Source organism: Antedon mediterranea, chromosome 6, assembly GCF_964355755.1.
Source record: "Antedon mediterranea chromosome 6, ecAntMedi1.1, whole genome shotgun sequence".
Classification (NCBI taxonomy): Eukaryota; Metazoa; Echinodermata; class Crinoidea; order Comatulida; family Antedonidae; genus Antedon; species Antedon mediterranea.
In genome coordinates, this window is record NC_092675.1 from 23,097,065 (window position 1) to 23,116,816 (window position 19,752).

The 19,752-nt window shown below is 32.2% G+C and overlaps 1 protein-coding gene across 1 annotated transcript; it reads right to left on the reverse strand.

Annotated features, from left to right (window-relative positions):
- Positions 1-601: 601 nt before the first annotated feature.
- On the reverse strand, positions 602-3,483 carry LOC140052501 (uncharacterized). The gene is made up of 6 exons (XM_072098108.1): positions 3,304-3,483; positions 2,898-3,013; positions 2,127-2,169; positions 1,539-1,805; positions 1,300-1,397; positions 602-649 (listed from the first exon to the last, which is right to left on the reverse strand). Exons 2-6 carry the CDS (start codon positions 3,003-3,005, stop codon positions 602-604), a joined length of 564 nt encoding a protein of 187 aa, XP_071954209.1. The 5' UTR covers positions 3,006-3,013; positions 3,304-3,483.
- Positions 3,484-19,752: the final 16,269 nt, after the last annotated feature.

Here is a 19,752-nt window from a genome sequence, read left to right on the forward strand (position 1 = left end):
TGTCAACCGTTGTTTCTTCTTCCGTAGTTTCATCTTTGTCTTCTTCAGTAACATCCTCAGGGACAACTTCAGCTGTACATTCTCTAGGTAATGGTATCGTAGGATCTAGTATTTAATAGAGTTACATATTGTTTATACATTGCTTTATCTTGTATTTATGAAATTGAATTTTAACAACGTATTATTAACTTTAAATTTAATCAATGAAGGATACTGTTTTTAACAACTTTGACAAAATTCCTTTTTAAAATGTTAATGATGTAGGAAGGATTAAAACCTTGTTTGAAAGACAGAGTGAATATTCCTTTTTCATAGGCTACAACATGAATCAATACATTAAATGCTCTTGTAATTGTATTATAGCTGAGCCATATTTCAAATATTGTATTTTCGAATAATGAATGCTTTCCTGAAAATACTAATCTTATTTTTAAACTGTTTGTTGAATAATTGTTTTATTATGTCATAAAATGTATTCACGTTTGTCAAAAGTAGATCTAAAGTGTACAACGTACAGCATTTAGAATATACTAACCAAATTCGCACAGTATCTGTATGTGCCTTTCACATGGTATTGCAAACCACTGTCCTAAATTAACTTTCATTGCGGCACATAGGTCTCCTCTTTGTGGTTCTCCATTTGTCCACGCTGAAAGTAATGTAAAATTATATATATAGGCAAATTACTGAAAAATGACAATGCTGTGGGAATCAGTGACTGGATCTCAATAGAGATACAAAAAAAAAGCGAAAAGTTAAATCAAAACGATAAAGTAAAACAGCCTGAAAAGTTAGCAGAGCTTTTGGGCAACCGCCCGGTGATGTACTGAAATGTAATTAATTAATTTGAAACGATAAGATGAGGAAATCTGTGACAATGAGAAAAATCACCCCAACCGAGACTCGAACCCAGACCTTCTGCTTGATATGCAGCTGTCCTAACCATTAGACCACTGTGGCTTTCATAGTATTGTTCAAACTCGATTGGATAGCGACTATTTAACATTCTCGGCGTGGTACGATGGAAGAGCACTAGTCCCTCAATTGTACGCACGCGCACCAGAGATCATATTGAAACGCCCTCATCTTTCAGTATTTTATTCATGAGGCGGGATCTCAGAGGAGAGACACTTTTATATACATAAACATCACAGGCAAAGAATAAATTCTGAAATACTGAAATTTAAGTAATTATTTAAAACGATAACGATGGAAAAGGATGAGGAAATCTATGAGAATGAGAACCCCCGCCCCAACCGAGAACCCGGAACCTCCTGCTTGATATGCAGATGTCCTAACCATTAGACCACGTGGGCTTTCATGGTAATCTCGATTGGATAGCGACTCTTTAAAATTCTCGGCGTGGTATGGCGGAACAGCAATAGTCCCAAGAGTCTCTATCCAATCGAGTTTGAACAATACCATGAAAGCCTTTTGAGTATTAGTTGTGGAATGCGTTATTGTCACCTCACCCACAATCTAAGGAACAACTCAATGTCATAATTATATAAAGGAACATGCTTTGTTTAGTGCAATACCTTCAAATCGTGATGTCTCTTCAGTTGGAATCCAACGATATTCATCAACCTGTGAAATGTAACGGTAGCCTATCCAGATAAGCTTCGTTCTGTAACCATCGTCAATAAGTCTTTCTTGCAAAAAGTCGTTTTCATCTTGAGACGATATGACAACAGGCCTGGCATTGCATCTTTCCTCGTTACATTGTGCGGCAATGCCCTCAAACGGATTTGCGTTTGCCACAAAGAAACAATTATTTCCATAACTGTAGGTTTGAGCCGGACATTCTGTGAAATTAATAACACAAATAATGTTTCAATATCTAATAATGTTCCCATGTTATTGTCTAATATAAATGTGTATTTTTTTTTTATCACGACAGGGTTAGCAAATATAAATTGCTCCGATACTCTTTAATGTCTTTAATGGAGGAAAGTGCTTAGGTTAGGAAAGTTTATTTCGCCGTTTTTGTCATTACCAAAAAGGCAGCTTCACAAGGAAATAAGATATCTTGCTATGTTACCATGATTATAATGGTAGCTGCATGAAGATGTGGATTGATTTGAGTTCAGCCCGACGACAAAAATACAATGATAAAAATGTCTTACCTATCATAGATTCTGGCGTCCTTTTCTCTATTCTATAGTTAACCTATATAATATAAATATATACACAGTAATAGATATTTAATCACCTTGAAACAGCAATGTAATGTAACAAGCTCAATTATAGCACCTAACTCTTAAAGAAAGTTAAGCTACTCTATAACCTAAATACTCTTTTCCTATATTAAGTGAGTCAAGTGGCCGAGCGGTTAAGGCAGGATCACCGTTTTACCATGCATCGATTCGAGGCCGTCTAGCTCCTAGTTCTGGTGGTGGAGGAACAAGTCTTCAGATAATAGTGGGGAACCTAATGTTCCAAATATCAATTCCGTGAGATTTTAATGCTCAAGTTGAGTTCTTGGCAGTTTTGGAATCCTTAAGACTAGTAGAATTCATTGCAACTAGGGGCCAATTTTCCCGACCTAATTTGGCCGCCATCTTGGATTTCAAAATGGCCACCATTATTTAAAACTGATAGTAGCTCCTATTTTAAACCTCGTACGAAAGTGACAAATCTTACAAGATTATGATAAATCAGTCCAATGGTACAATTTATATATTAGTGGGGAACCTAATGTTTCAAATATCAACTTCATGAGATTTTAATTTTTTTTATTAATATAATTATTATAATAATAATATAATATTATTACAATCATATATAATTCTCAAAATTTACTGACAATGCAATACAAATAATATGTCAAACAACAATAACAATTATTTTAACAATATTTATCTAAAGTTTAACTTCAAAGACGAATAAAAACATACCCTAAGTCCAATGATGTATTTACCAGGAATTGGTTTCTTGGCTTTGCGTAATGGTGCTAGGGTAGCACTGGCGACAACCACCAACAAGAGAAGACAAAATACACGCATGATGTAGTCTAGAACAAAACGAACATTTAAACAAAATTGGTACAAATTACAATGTTATTTGTAAATTACACATTTTATATTATTCAAAAATCAATAAACATTAAACCTAAACTGGACTATGAATAATATTGACTGAAATGACGACATCAATAAATACCTAGTATAGATGTCAATAAGATGATCAATCAAATCAACAAAACAATATGCAATGAACTTAAAACTTAAAACTTGAAATTAGGTATGTCTAAATTAATACTATTACGAAAGAACCAATAACTGATCCTGTTGTTTGGCCTACCTGATCAAATCTTGTCCTATAATGTGATTGAGAATGATGGTCCGACGAGCTGCTGTCCTTTAAATACTTCATTCTGTCCAGAGGCGTGGTAATCAATGGTACAATTTATAATAATAGCATATGGCAGCCATATTTTGATGATTAAATACATAAATGCATACATTATATACGTTTTTATTGGCGGCCATCTTGGAATTTAATGTGGTTGCCATATGCTATTTTTATAAATTGTAGCGTTGGACTAATTTATCATAATATAGTAAGATTTGTCACACACATTACGTTCGTACGTGGTTTAAAATAGGAGCTATACTATCAGTTTTGAGTAAAAAATAGGGGCCATTTTGAAATCCAAGATGGCGGCCAAAGTAGGGATGGGAAAAATAGTCCCCAGTTGCAATGAATTATACTAGTCCTAAGGATTCCAAAACTGCCAAGAACTCAACTTGAGCATTAAAATGTCATGGAATTACATTAGGTTCCCCACTATTAGGAAAAATCTGCATATCAAGCAAACTGTTCCGGTTTCGAATTTCGATTTTGGTGACTTTTCGATCTTTATCGTTTTGAATTTTTCTGTGCCTGTGATGAGTATATGTATAATATAAATATAAATTGAATTGAATAGATATACAAATATTTTAATATTGATGTATAAAGTTATTTTAAATCTTTTTATTAGTATAGATATATACTTTAAAAAAAAGTTTTACGTCCGGGTAAGAAGAGCCAAAATACTTTTTTGGACTTGCACAGTGTATGGACTCTAACCTTACGGTTTTAATTAATTTTTATCGTATTTTTATTGCCATTTTGTTACTTATTTTATATATTTAAATTACTTTTTTTGTATTTTTTAAATGTAAAATAACGAATGTAAATATGGTTTTAAAAACATCAAAATCCATCATTTTATGTATTATACAGCAAATTTTTTTATCACAACTACTTTTAACGTTGTAACATATAAACGAGAGGAAAAAATATGCTTAAACAATATATTATTTATAACAGAGTATGATAATAAAAGTTTAAAAAAGTTAATAGTCCTGTTTCTGTTTTTTATTTATTATTATCGGTTGATAACCATTATGTTAGTCAGGATCTTTTTTTTTTTTTTTTTTGGTTATCAGCAACTTTTATTGCGGATAACCCTTATTATTGTCATAATGGGGAACCTAATGTAATGCCGTGAGATTTTAATGCTCAAGTTGAGTTCTTGGCAGTTTTGGAATCCTAGTAGAATTCATTGCAACTGGGGGCCAATTTTTCCCGACCGTACTTTGGCCACCATCTTTGATTTCAAAATGGCCCCTATTTTTTACTCAAAACTGATAGTAGCTCCTATTTTAAACCACGTACGAACGTAATGTGTGTGACAAATCTTACAATATTATTATAAATCAGTCCAATGGTACAATTTATAAAAATAGCATATGGCAACCACATTGAATTCCAAGATTGCCGCCAATAAAAACGTATATAATATATACATTTATGTATTTAATCATCAATATATGGCTGCCATATGCTATTATTATAAATTGTACCATTTGATTTGATCATCTTATTGAAATCTATACTAGGTATTTATTGATGTCGTCATTTCAGTCAATATTATTCATAGTCCAGTCTAGGTTTAATGTTTATTGATTTTTGAATAATATAAAATGTTTAATTTACAAATAACATTTAACAATAACATCAAACAAATTTGTACCATTTTTTTTTTAAATGTTCATTTTGTTCTAGACTACATCATGTGTGTATTTTGTCTTCTCTTGTTGGTGGTTGTCGCCAGTGCTACCCTAGCACCATTACGCAAAGCCAAGAAACCAATTCCTGGTAAATACATCAATGGACTTAGGATATGTTTTTATTCGCCTTTAAAGTTAAACTTTAGATAAACATTTGTTAAAATAATTTTTATTGTTGTTTGACATATTTATATTGCATTGGAAGTACATTTTTGAGAATTATATATGAACATATATACTTATTATGAAGTAGTACTTAGTTGGTAGGAACAGATTGCTAGCCTTGTCTTCATACTTCTCTGTATCCTGAGATACACGAGACTGTCATCTGTGCGTGTTTTCTTTCTTCTTCTTTCTTTCCACGATTTTTGCGGCGGACAGCATATCTCCAAATATTTGTGAACATAACTTTGCATAACTATGTCAAAAGATTGACTTTGAAGTGTAGATGTACAGCCAAGCTTTTTGACGACTTTATGAATTTCTATGAATAATCATAACTTTAGAACAAACAAATATTTTTTAAGGAAACTTAATGAAATTTATAATTCATATCATTCAAATCCATATCATGGGGAAAATTTCTATGGAGTAAAAAAAGCGGGTTCAAACGAAATTTCGCGCGTAAAAATTAATTTCTAATAAATTTTGAGATTTTTCACGTTTTGCGCACAGCTCGTACAAAGCGTAGAAACATGTTTATTTGCAATTGATTTTTGTTTTTCTTACCGTACCTTCTGTAGAAGATTTCATTCAAGTTCATGAACTTTAATTGCAAAATAATAACTCTTCAGGATGGCAGGTTACCCCGTTTTTTAAAATGTATTATGGAAGCTAATGAGTTGTAGATATCAATTCATTTACATTTCCTACCTACAAGGATGTTTTGACTTCACCATAATATGGCCACTCGAATTTTAGAAATTGATTTTTGTTCTCTTTTGTAGGCCTACTCGTTAATCCCATTTAAAGATGTATTGTCCCTTTGAATAATTCCAAAAAAAATAAAAAATAACAAGATTTCGAAAAAAGGTGGATCATTTTGAAGTATCATAATAGTTATTAAGTTTCACCTAAAATTAATCGAAAAAAAATCATTTAACTGAAATACGTACAGACGTTTTTTTGATCAAAACATATCCCATAATGAAACGCGCTTGTTTGGCTACTCGGTATGCATAATCATAAAACTTCCTGGCGATCTGTGTGAAAACACCTTCTCAACCGTGACGAGTTGTAACAATCTTGAAATCTTTGTTTACTTTCGCTCGCGACGATTTTCCAGACGAAATGTAATCAAACTAATTTACCTGTTAGTTACGTAAACTTGTTTTGTTTGGCTCGAATTTTCGACTTAAAGTGAATAACTTTAATATTACTTTGATATGGCCAATTTAAATTTAGAATATTTTGACATTCATTTTTTGTGTTTCAAATACATCTTTAATAAAGCGCATCGCGCTAAAGCGTTCCAAATTTTCTCCTACATTTTTATATGTTCTTGCTAAATCAATTTTCTTGATGAGTTAAAAACATTTATATTTTTATTACGTCGTCGTATAAAAAAAAAATAGAGTGAGTTACGTGAGTTACTTAATTTCATCTATACAGTATATTTTAATCTGTTATATCTCATCGGAATGAAAAGTGACCTACGTGATTAAACGTATTATGGAAGTTGTTGAATTGTAGATATGAATTCATATATAAATCACACTGTCAAATTATTGAAGCAGTGCTCATATTTGGAACATGATCTCATAATCGCGTCAAGCATAGCTCATCAGCTCGCGGTGAAATTTCCATAATTTTAATTGTATGAAAAAATGTCGCTGGCGGGATTCGAACCTGCGATCTCTCGCTTACAAGTCGAGTATCATACCACTAGGCCACAGAGCCAGATTTTCACCCACCTGATACATTCTCTCATACAACAAACGTACTCACAATCAGTGGAGGCTTAACTAGTCAGAATAAATTCCAACTTTAATACGCAACGGTTTAAAACAAATAATATTGTGTACATGTATTGTGTTGCGTAGCACTGTGTAAATTATATATAAATCATACTGTCAAATTATTGAAACGGCGGGATTCGCCGATGAGGTATGCTCGACTGCGTGATTATAAGATCATGTTCCGAATATGAGCACTGTTTCAATAATTTATATACAGTGTAGCATAGATGAAATTACAAGACCCATCTTTTTTTAAATCCAATTATTAACACGATGACGTCATCAAATTGACGTATAAAGATTAACTATAGTAGAAGATAGTATCTGAATAAACACACTAATGAAAATTTGAAGGATTTTGGGCACGTAAAAGTTAGATGCGTTGTTGTCTTTTAAAGGCGATGAGCTTTTACGAAAGAGATGAAAATCTGACTTTTTGAATTTAACTGGCCATTATGATGACGTCATGACATCAGATAGACAACATTTGTATATGAATTCATATATAAATCATACTGTCAAATTATTGAAACGGTGCTCATAGAAATTACCAGAATGTTTCACCAGATACATGTGATGTTTATATAAATAAAAGTATCTCTTCTGAGATCCCGCCTCGTGAATAAAATACTGAAAGATGAGGGCGTATCAATTTGATCTCTGGTGCGCGTGCGTACAATTGAGGGACTAGTGCTGTTCCGCCGTACCACGCCGAGAATGTTAAAGAGTCGCTATCCAATCGAGTTTGAACAATACCATGAAAGCCCCAGTGGTCTAATGGTTAGGACATCTCTTGATGTAATCAAGCAGACGGTCCGAGTTCGAGCCTCGGTCGGGGCGACTTTTTCTCATTCTCACAGATTTCTGTCGTTTCAAACTAATTAATTATACCGACCAAGAACTCATTGCGATTGTGGTACACGGCGAAGAAAAAGAAAGAAAGAGAAAGAACTCATTAACGACTCTTTAACACTTTCGGCGTGATACGGCGGAGCAGCACTAGTCCCTCTTTGTTTTGAGCGGTCCGAGTTCGAGTCTCGGTTGGGGCGACTTTTTCTCATTCTCACAGATGTTCTCATCTTTATCGTTTCAAATTAATTAATTACATTTCAGTATATCACCATTTCGAATTAATGTTCATTGCCTAATGTGTGTGTATATATATATATATCATCTATAAATAAAATTTAATTATGGTTAATTCTGACATTGGAAAACCTTCGGTACAAATCCATCTATAAATAATGGTTAATTCTGACAATGGAAAAATTTCGGTAGAAATCTCCGCCGTGGATACTTACCTGATCTATCTCAGATGTACCGCGAAACGTAGATTTGATAACATTAATTTCCACTATTACGATATTGTTCCATATTTCTATCTTAGGAAGATAAATTATTATAAAGGGTTTTATAAGACAATTTCTGATTCAATCGGTAAATTTTAACTCTACGCGCGGTAGAAGTAATTTCCGGGTTCACGGTAAGGTGTGTCAATCACCTTGCAACTTCCCTGCATGGTTGGTTTCAACCAGGGAGTTCCTCAACTAAGTTGGCCGTTGGTGCTTGTATTGGTGGCGATAGCCATTTTGTTTTTTTGTTTATTTTCGGACCGCGCGTGTGAAGGTATAGTAGTATAAAGATCAAATTAATTATATTCATAAAACATAGGAGTAAATTCTGAGAAATTATTATATAAAATTACATCAAGAGAACTGATGATAAGAGCTTTTGTTTGAAATCGAATGAAACCCCGATAGCCGAGTTGTTGAGTAAACTACCAGGACTTTATCCTCCTAAAACATCCTTTATCATAAAACATAAAATACTTGCAGATATTGTCGAGTGCAATTCGAGATCTAACATTGTATTTCATGTTTTAAAAATAAATTTACATAATAATTACAAATTAGCAATTATTCAATTCATTCAAAGATGTAATCCTGTAATATAAGATACAATGTTGAAAAAACGACAAATATAGTTAATATTAAATTATGATTATTTTAAGTGTAAAATCGATCGCATACTTTGGTAATCGCACTCGTGGATAACATTCTATTTTTTTCTCCTTTTTTCATCTTACCATTTATTGGTCCTCTGTGGTTTTCCTATATAACTATGCTTTCGGTAATCCTTAAAATATAAATACTCGAAATAATAATTAAACAAAAATAAACAGCCGAAAGCACAAGCATTTATGCCGAATGCTATGTTGATGACATGTATGCAGGTGCGGATAAAAACCGAGATGGTAAATCAACACATCAACCAGCCTGGCGTCACCAGCGAAGCATGCCAGTCCATTCCAAAAATGACGTTACAATGGGTTTACCGGACGATGCAAATGATTTTCAGTGGTATGTCAAGTCAGGAAATTTATAAAAAAATCTTTATTAGCAGGTACGGACCAGACTGAACATGGATAAGTTTTGGCGAGAACTTATTACCTCGGTTGAGTGTCAAGCCAAACAAATTAAAGACTCACATGCTGAGTAAATTGATGAGACCACTAGACAAGGGCTTACGATTAAGTATACAGGGTAGCAAAACAAGCGGTCAAAACAGATTTAAATCTTGAACAGTGATAAAAATAAATTGGAGATATATTCAATAAGAAATAATATTCGGATTGTTGGCTACAGGGAAGAAAAATGGTGAACATAGGCCTATAGAAATTGTTTTCGAACATTATGATGATAAGATTTTTGTTTCATTATACTAAAACAGTTGACCGAAATGGTTACATCATACATACATGCTCAACATATCAACAATTATTCTACATGGCTGCAGTCGCGTGCTCATAAAAGTTAGTGTTTACCGACCCACCGAACGACCAACCAACCGACATAGTGAGCTGTAGACTTGCGTTTAAATTTTATTTAAAAAAAAAAAAAAAGATTTCGAATAAAAGTGGGTCATTTTGAAGTATCATAATAGTTATTAACTTTCACCAAAAATTAGTCGAAAAAAAAATTCATTTAACTGAAATACAGACGTTTTTTGTTCAAAAAATAACTTTGACTTCCAGTCAAAGTTTTCGATCAAATCATATCTCATAATGCAAAGCGCTTGTTTTGCTACCCTGTATACTTAATCATAAAACTTCCTCGCGATCTGTGTGAAAACACCTTCTCAACCGTGACGAGTTGTAAACAATCCTAATTAGCATCATGCATAATGCATACTCGTGGTTTGAAATCTTTGTTTATTTTTGCTTGCGAAGATTTTGTAGACGAAATGTAATAAAATTAATATACCTGTCAATTACGTAAACTTCCTTGTTGTTTTTGGCTCGAATTTGCAACTTAAAGTGAATAATTTTAATATTACTTTGATATGGCCAATTTAAATTAAGAATATTTTGACCTTCATTTTTTGTGTTTCGAGGGACAATACATCTTTAAGTTATCATTTCGTTAATTGGATAAAAATCCGGATAACAATCCGGATAATAATCGTAATGAAACTTAATCTCGAGCTGGATATGCGGTCTCTTACTATACTGAGGAGCTGCGGTAAGCTTGGATATTGTGTTCACATATCTATAACCATATACGTCTATTTAAGATTTGTATTGCTCTGAACATGTTTTGAATACGGTTCGTATAAGAGCAGACTTTTATAAGCACACTGAAACATGGATTGGCAAAAAAATTAGGAATAAATTACGTTAATAATAATGTGTAAAATACTTTGTGAAGGCATTTCTAAACTTCAAGATCCTATATTTACACTGTTAGCAGTGGAAATAGACAGCTGGTGTATATAGTTCATTGAAAAAACATTTTAAGGAAGCGAATGGTATTTCTTTTTATTTAATTAAAAAAACTGTAATAGTTGTTAGGGTGTATTTATTATTATATATTAACCTCGACCTTAAAGGGGAAATTCAAGGTGTCACATCAGTGGGTACGACGTCCGTTTTCATTTATGCTATAGGCGACACCATTTTTTATCACCAGTTGAAATCTGTGAGCCCTAACATTTTTATAGTATATAATTGTCCCTCGGAATTTGTTTTTAAATTTGTTTGTTGCAATTTTAATGTCACAGAATTGATTTTTACCAAAATTGGGATCGCAACAAAATTATCTACCTGATAAAACGGTAATTTAGGCTAAAGCAAACACAATTTCAAATGGGGTTATAGTTAATTTTTCCGAATTGTTTTTGTACTTTTATTTATGAAATGTATTTGAAAGCCCTAGTGTTTTGTTTTTTTATTGTGTAATTTCTTTTTCTTCTATTTTTTAATCGCGTACGTGCGTGCAACGCGACTCTACAGCTCACTATGTCGGTTGGTCGGTCGGTCGGTAAACACTAACTCAAATTTGCGACTGCAGCCATGTATATGGCATTTTTAATTGTTACATAGGACATCACATATTTTTTTGCTTATAACTATGTTGATATGCTTTTGCCAATATAATCTTTTAAACACTATCCTCTATTTTTGATATATTATATGTATTCATCTTTTCCATTTATTGTAGACCTCGAATGAAACATTGTATTTATTTATTTAACTTCTTTTTTTTTCAATAATAGTCAGTATAATTCTAAGTTTTTGTTAATATTATCAATACTGTAAATAATAAATGTATATATTTTTTTTTTGTAAAAATCACTGTACTATACACGTTGTTATGGTTATTATTATGAATTTACGATTGATTGAAAAAATGTTCACAAGAAACACATCTTTACATTCACAGTTTATTTTATCATATTTTGTATAGTATAAGCCTATATCATCATAATAGCTATACATACTTGTTGTAAATAGACATATTTTGTTTCATTTAATATCCTTAAATGGTTTTATTTGTAGTATAATGAGATTGTCAGTAGAAGGTTTAGTCGTTTTTGGGTATAAACCTGAACTTGGCATAGACAAAATGCAGATACTTCTCTTTTAATTGACAGTAATTTACCGGCTGTTGGGATTTGTTGCACTCCTCTTTGAGATTAGTCATCGTTAATAATTGTACCCAAGGTTGTCCCTCCCATCCACTTATTTTGGCACCAGTCAAAATGAAGTCACGAATGTTCCAAAATTTGGTCAGACTGTCCTTTGAACCGGAAATATCTGATATAATTTAATGTATCTAGATAAGTTCGTGTCAAACTTATTTATATAAAGTATTGCTAAATCATAATGTTATTTTGAAAAAAGAAATAATCTTGTAAAAAAGATATGTAATTATGGAAACTGCATAATGTACGTTTCTACAACTCTAAAACATTTATTATTGTTACTTAGGATTGTTTAAAGAAAATAAATTAAAATTTGGTTTTAAACGTTTAAACGTTATTCAAATTTGCTTGCACCGTGTTGATGACTCTAAATAACTAATTTAATTAGAATTACCAACTTCCTGTAGCACTTTTTATATAATTAACCACATTTACTGGAATAACGACTTCATAAGAGACGCCGGTGATATGGTAAATACGAAGTGTGAATGCGTTGGATGACATGAGGTTGTTGATAGTTGAGATTACATCTGCAAGAAGATTGTGATTGTGTGTCTACACATGTCCACAAGTGTTGATTTTTTCGAATCATATTGCTACAACATCCCTGTTTCTGAAAGCAATTGGATTCCGATTGTATTTCTTATCCGATTGACAAACGGATTGAGATAACTGTTCGAAATATCATGAGAGTACGGCAGGATGATATTAGTTTTCAACACTGTGATTGCATAGTATGCTGGTTAACTTCATATGGTTTTCTTTTTACTGGCGCCCATCGACACGGAAATGTTAATTATAAACAATGTCATCAGTAACGAATGGTAGATACAGTAATGCAATTCTGCAGTATACGAATAGAGGCCACAGCCTTTCACGTTTATTTGATTTTTATTCTGTTTAGTACAACATTTTGGCATAACATTTAAATGAGATATGAACTATTTAGACCAGTGTATAAGAGCAATTAAGTAATTGAATTAATAATTTGCTTTTGGGAATAATGAGTTCCGACAGATTTAAGCGCTTGTCATACCGACTCTTTGTCAAAGGTCTGTGATCAAAATGCTTAATGTTAGATCTAGCATGCTATCAGAATAAAATTATTATTATTAATTAAAAATACTATTTAAACGAAAAGTACACCGGTAGGTAATGAAACATAATAATGTGCACAAATTAAACTACGAATAGGCCTCTAATTTTTACATGTAAATCATAATAGACAAAGGCATCTTCTTGCCATATTCATTCAGCAAAAGTTAGTTAGAATTCTTCTTCTACACTATGTATCAATATTGATACCAGTATCTATCTATTTTATCATACCAAAATAAAAATATACAAAAATAAATTTGAGTCTTAGTGATATTATAATCTTTAGGACAGTTGTAGTAGGCCTATATTCACAGCTGTTATATTGCATATAAAATCGTCATTAGAGTACATTGTAGATTGGAACTCTTGTATCGATGTATTGTCTTAACATTGATGTATTTATTGTAAAATGATGTTGTTGTTATCGACCGTCAGTTGCAGCTTTTAACCCTTATGTAGTGTGTTTTTTTTTTCAAGACTATTGCGATTGTGTGTCTACGCAAGCGTTTCCTTTTCCTTGTCTTTTACGCATAAGCTTCATTTAAATTTTAAAGATATAGCCTATTGTTCCCTAAATAATATATTTTTTAATGTGCCATTTTAATGTCACAATAGTTATTCACTTTGACCAAAAACTGGATCAAAAGAAAACAATTTAAAGCAAAAATACCTAAATTGTCTGTCAGAAAATTGTTTTTGGTTAAAATTAAACGTTTCTTTTGTCTTTTTATAAGTGAAATAATAATTGTTTTTGTTTTTTTTTTACAAACGTGAATAACGTTATTAAAACTGCAAAAAGGCCAATTTAAAGTCTGATTTTATTAATCCTTATTCTTCATGTTTTTTTGGGGTACACTGCATCTTTAAACATATAAGGTAAAAAAATGCATTCTTATCGTTTAGTTTACTATTTGGTATATACCACGTGGGTATAGATGTAATAAGACAATGATGTGCTGAGTAGCTTTGCTGTCAAACTAACATAATTATACTACTGTGTGTAATAGTAGAAATAGTATTGTTACAAATTTCATGATTTAAACAAACGATTACAAAAGTCAAATTCCTCATTTTATTCACAGATTGACAGAACTAAGCTAGCAAAACATGCTTATAGACAGGTAAAGGAAGAAATTAAAATATACTACATTGACTTCAACTACATTTCCTACTAATCTCAATCTTACTAGGCCTAATTTGATTTGTTCGATATGATGTGTGGATTTAAACCAAAATAGCTCGATGTATGATTAACATTAAAAACAGTTTATTTTTCTAAGTTAAGTTTCAATTCACATTCGAATCTGATTGGTTGAGAAAAAAGTGAAATGAACATGATTACGAATACCGCTACAAAGTTGAGCAATAGAGGGAGCCAAACATTATCGTTTACACTTTATTATATTTTTTACAAAGCGTGAAATAAATATTATTATTATTATGATATAGTAATTAATTTTGTCAAAAATAGAAGGGTCAAATTTTTTGAAAAAAAATGAAAAAAATCAAGAAATGGGCAGAACCCAATATGTGATTATGCGCATGTCATATTAAGATGTTTCAACTGTATTTAGTAACATAAGCAGAACACAATAATATGTGATTTTGCGCATGTCACACTATAATAATATAGTAACAGGGCAAATTTTGGCCATATTAGTTCTATAGTATAGGCATTTTTTGACAAAATGTTACAAGGCAAAATGTTGACCTTTTTATTTTTTGACATAACTGCTTACTATGCGTCTATAAGATGATGATAACGCAATATACGCATATATATAGTAATATTATTGCATAATAATTGAATTTTTTTTAAACTGCATATTTTGCCAATTTTTCGTAAAATGGCCGATTTTCGACCCCTTTTATTTTTTGACATAAATGGTTACTATAGTATAACAAACATGCGCAGAGTCGAATAATGGGTTCTGCGCGTGTCAATTGTGCTATAGTAACCACTTTTGACATATATGGTTACTATAGTATGATAAACATGCGCAGAGGCGAATAATGGGTTCTGCTTATGTCATTCATTCATTCATTCATTCATTTATTCGGTTATAATCAACATAAAATACATGATTACATAACAATGTTACAATACAAAAAGTTAAAACTTGAGACTCACAATTAAAAGGAGTAAAAAATGTTATAAACAATCTAAAACAATGCAAATGTCTAAAATGATGGTTAAAAATGGTTTAAAAAAGGTTTAAAAATAGCATAAAAACAGCATTAAAACAGAAACCGTTCAGTACCATAGTTAAAAAGTCATTAAAAATACAAATTATAAAACAATAGAATATAAAAAAGCGTTCAGTTAAAAAGTAAGAAACAGAATAAAGTTATGAACATTAAGAGAAAAACAGTTAAGTTGATTTCGACCAGGATAGCCCAAAAAACCAATTACCTAGGTTTATTTCCGTTGGGGTCCTGTAGAATTGTATTCATATCAATTGTGCTATAGTAACCAGTTTTATCGAAAAATTAAAATGTCGACAATTTGCCATTTCTGTGCTATACATGGAAATTTTCGAAAAAATCGCTGATTTTCGACCCTTTTATTTGTTGACATAAATGGTTACTATAGTATAATAAACATGCGCAGAGTCAAATAATGGGTTCTGCGCAGGTCAATTGTGCTATAGTAACCACTTTTGACATAAATGGTTACTATAGTATAATAAACATGCGCAGAGGCGAATAATGGGTTCTGCGCATGTCAATTGTGCTATAGTAACCAGTTTTATCAAAAAATAAAAAGGTCGACAATTTGCCATTTTTTGAAAAATCCCTGTGCATGGAAATTTTCGAAAAATGGCCGATTTTCGACCCTTTTATTTTTTTACATAAATGGTTACTATAGTATAATAAACATGCGCAGAGTCGAATAATGGGTTCTGCGCATGTCAATTGTGCTATAGTAACCACTTTTGACATAAATGGTTACTATAGTATAATAAACATGCGCAGAGGCGAATAATGGGTTCTGAGCATGTCAATTGTGCTATAGTAACCAGTTTTATCGAAAAATAAAAATTTCGAAAATTTGTCATTTTTTGAAAAATCCTTGTGCTATAGTACATGGAAATTTTCGAAAAAATCGCCGATTTTCGACCCTTTTAGTTTTTTTACATAAGTGGTTACTATAGTATAATAAACATGCGCAGAGTCGAATAATGGGTTCTCCGCATGTCAATTGTACTATAGTAACCACTATGGACATAAATGGTTACTATAGTATAATAAACATGCGCAGAGGCGAATAATGGGTTCTGCGCATGTCAATTGTGCTATAGTAACCAGTTTTATCGAAAAATAAAAATTTCGAAAATTTGCCATTTTTTGAAAAATCCTTGTGCTATAGTACATGGAAATTTTCGAAAAAATCGCCGATTTTCGACCCTTTTAGTTTTTTTACATAAGTGGTTACTATAGTATAATAAACATGCGCAGAGTCGAATAATGGGTTCTCCGCATGTCAATTGTGCTATAGTAACCACTATGGACATAAATGGTTACTATAGTATAATAAACATGCGCAGAGGCGAATAATGGGGTTCAAATGTTAATGATATAACATCAAGAGCCTCACGTAGACTATTTTCACTATGTATCCTGAAAAGGTCTAGTGCACCAGTCAGTGACCTGGTTACAGTATTTACATCATATATCAGACCTGTGCTGGAATATGCCTGCCAGGTTTGGCATTCATCATTAACTGTTCAGCAATCTAATTTAATAGAAAAAATTCAAAAACGGGCTTTGCGCATAATTTTGAGCCCACATTATGTTAGCTATGAATTAGCCTTAGAGCAAGTAGGTTTGCCTTCTTTAAAGTCCCGTAGAGAACAGATTCTTCTCAAGTTTGGCAAGAGTCTTTTAGAATCTACCAAATTTAGAAATATGTTACCAGCATATAAATCTGATAGGCATTCAAGATCGTTAAGGAGCAATACTAGTTCAAAGTTGGATTCTTGCAGATGTCGCACTGAAAGATATAGGCGGTCTACTATTCCACACTTAGCACGAATCCTTTAAGTTTAATGTTTAGTTTAGATCTTCTTTGATGTATTTTATTTCTCAGTTGATTGTAATCCAACCTTTTCAGCTCTTGCTGCTGGTTGGAATTTGATGTTTTTATACCTTAATAAATAAATAAATAAATAAATAAATAAAAAAATGGGTTCTGCGCATGTCAATTGTGCTATAGTAACCAGTTTTATCGAAAAATAAAAATTTCGAAAATTTGCCATTTTTTGAAAAATCCTTGTGCTATAGTACATGGAAATTTTCGAAAAAATCGCCGATTTTCAGCCCTTTTAGTTTTTTTACATAAGTGGTTACTATAGTATAATAAACATGCGCAGAGTCGAATAATGAGTTCTGCGCATGTCAATTGTGCTATGGTAACCACTTTTGACATACATGGTTACTATATAGTATAATAAACCTGCGCAGAGGCGAATACTGGGTTCTGCGCATGTCAATTGTGCTATAGTAACCAGTTTTATTGAAAAATAAAAAGTTCGAAAATTCGAAAAAATCGCCGATTTTCGACCCTTTTATTTTTTGACATAAATGGTTACTATAGTATAATAAACATGCGCAGAGGTGAGTGGCCGAGCGGTTAAGACAGTGGAACCGTAATCACGTAGCCATAACATCGGCAGGGGTTCGAGGCTCACTCACTCCATGGTTCTGGTGGTAGAACGAGTCTTCTCGGATAAGGACTATAAACCGTAGGTCCAGTGTACACAACTTGCTCGTGTGCACTTTAAAAAACCTAGTACATCTTTCGAGACGAGTAGGGGGTTACCCCGGTGTATTAGTACATCACAGCCACTGATCACCAACTGGGCCCTCTGGGAGACCAGTCTTTGACTGAAGAGGTTACCCAGTATAAATATATATTTCAATTCAATTTCAATAATGGGTTCTGCTTATGTCAATTGTGCTATAGTAACCAGTTTTATCGAAAAAATAAAAATGTCGACAATTTGCCATTTTTTGAAAAATCTCTGTGCTATAGTACATGGAAATTTTCGAAAAAATCGCTCAATAACTCAATATATACCGGTAGTAATTTATTGTATAATAATGCATATTTTGGCCATTTTTCGAAAAAATGCGCAAATATTCACCTTTTTGTTTTTTGACTGCTTACTATGCGTCTATAAGATGATGATAACGCAATATACGCATATATTAATATAGCAATACTATTGCATAATAATTGAATTTTAAAAAGTTCATATTTTGGCCTTTTTACGAAAAATCACTGTGCTATATATAGTAGAGGGATTTTTTAAAAAAAGGACAACATTTTGACAATTTTATTTTTTGACATAACTGCCTACTGACAATACAATAGGTATATGGCAACCCAATAATATTAATATGCACTGAGGTAATATGCGTAGAAAACACAATGTGATTATGCGCATGACACATTATGATAATTATAGTAACTGATTATGCCAACAATAAAAGGGTCGAATTTTGGCAATATTTTGAACATAATCAGGACACGTGCAGAACCAATAACTGATTTTGCGCAATGTCTCTTATAGGCCTAGTTATTGTTTTTTTCTCATTATTTCAGTATGAGTTTTCTCTCTTGCCAATCGCCAGAACGTGCCGCTATTACAGAAACGGCTGTTTTGTACAGTACATTGAATCGTTTTATCTTGATTGGCATATCGTGACGTGTTTTTTTAATTGATTAATTATTGATAACTGGTTTGTTAATTAGCTTTGACATGCCTTACAAATTGTATTAGTAGGTATTGCATTGTCACGCCCATCGTGTCGTGTTCAATATATTTCGATTAATTAACTCGTCACCAATTAGGAAAGTTGAATACTGTACTATCTTACAGTAATATGTAATTGATATTTAATTAGTAATGATAATTAATAAATCATTGTTTCATTCTTATTCGTATTATATTTCCAGTAACTTTATTTTATTTTGTTATGATAAATTTGGAGAAAAGCCATTTAACCGTTCGGAGATACACGTAAACATGTTGAACGATGAGAACTTACTGTGATCTCGGCGTGTGCAGATACCCAGTGATGTGTTTACCGTAGGTCCAAATAAGTGAATCAAGACAGTAGTGTTTCACTCTTATTGTTAAATTTTTCGTTAAATACAATAAGTGTGTAAAAACAATAATAACAAATTCAAATATTAATATAAGATTACTTTGAATTACTGTACAGCATTACTTTTAGACAGAGGTGTACTTAGAGGGACTATTAGTGATCATTTGAATACAATATATTATACACGCATATTTTCACACACGTTATAATAATGTCATAATTTGGAACGCATCGATTAGACACAGTGACAGCCAGAACGCTGCTGATGATGAGGCGTTCAGCAATATTTATGATCATATAAATTTAATTCGTAACCTAATCTAACCTAACAATAATCTACTTTTTATTTAGTACAATATGTTATGTCGGCTTTGAGGACCATCATCTTTACACACCTTTGCACACGGCACGTCGATGTGAACTTCGATGTGATGTTGGTATTTGTATACAGACATTTGGTAGGTCATGTTTAAATTATGTTCCACACTTCATTCCATTTTAGGTCCTCATTCCTTATTTAAGACAGGGCACCGTTTACC

Coding starts and splice junctions, on each gene's coding strand:
- LOC140052501 (XM_072098108.1), bottom strand. CDS start 3,005: ATGCGTGTATTTTGTCTTCTCTTGTTGGTGGTTGTCGCCAGTGCTACC. Junction 2,170..2,897: donor AATACATCATTGGACTTAGG/GTATGTTTTTAT, acceptor TATATTATATAG/GTTAACTATAGAATAGAGAA. Junction 1,806..2,126: donor GACGCCAGAATCTATGATAG/GTAAGACATTTT, acceptor TTAATTTCACAG/AATGTCCGGCTCAAACCTAC.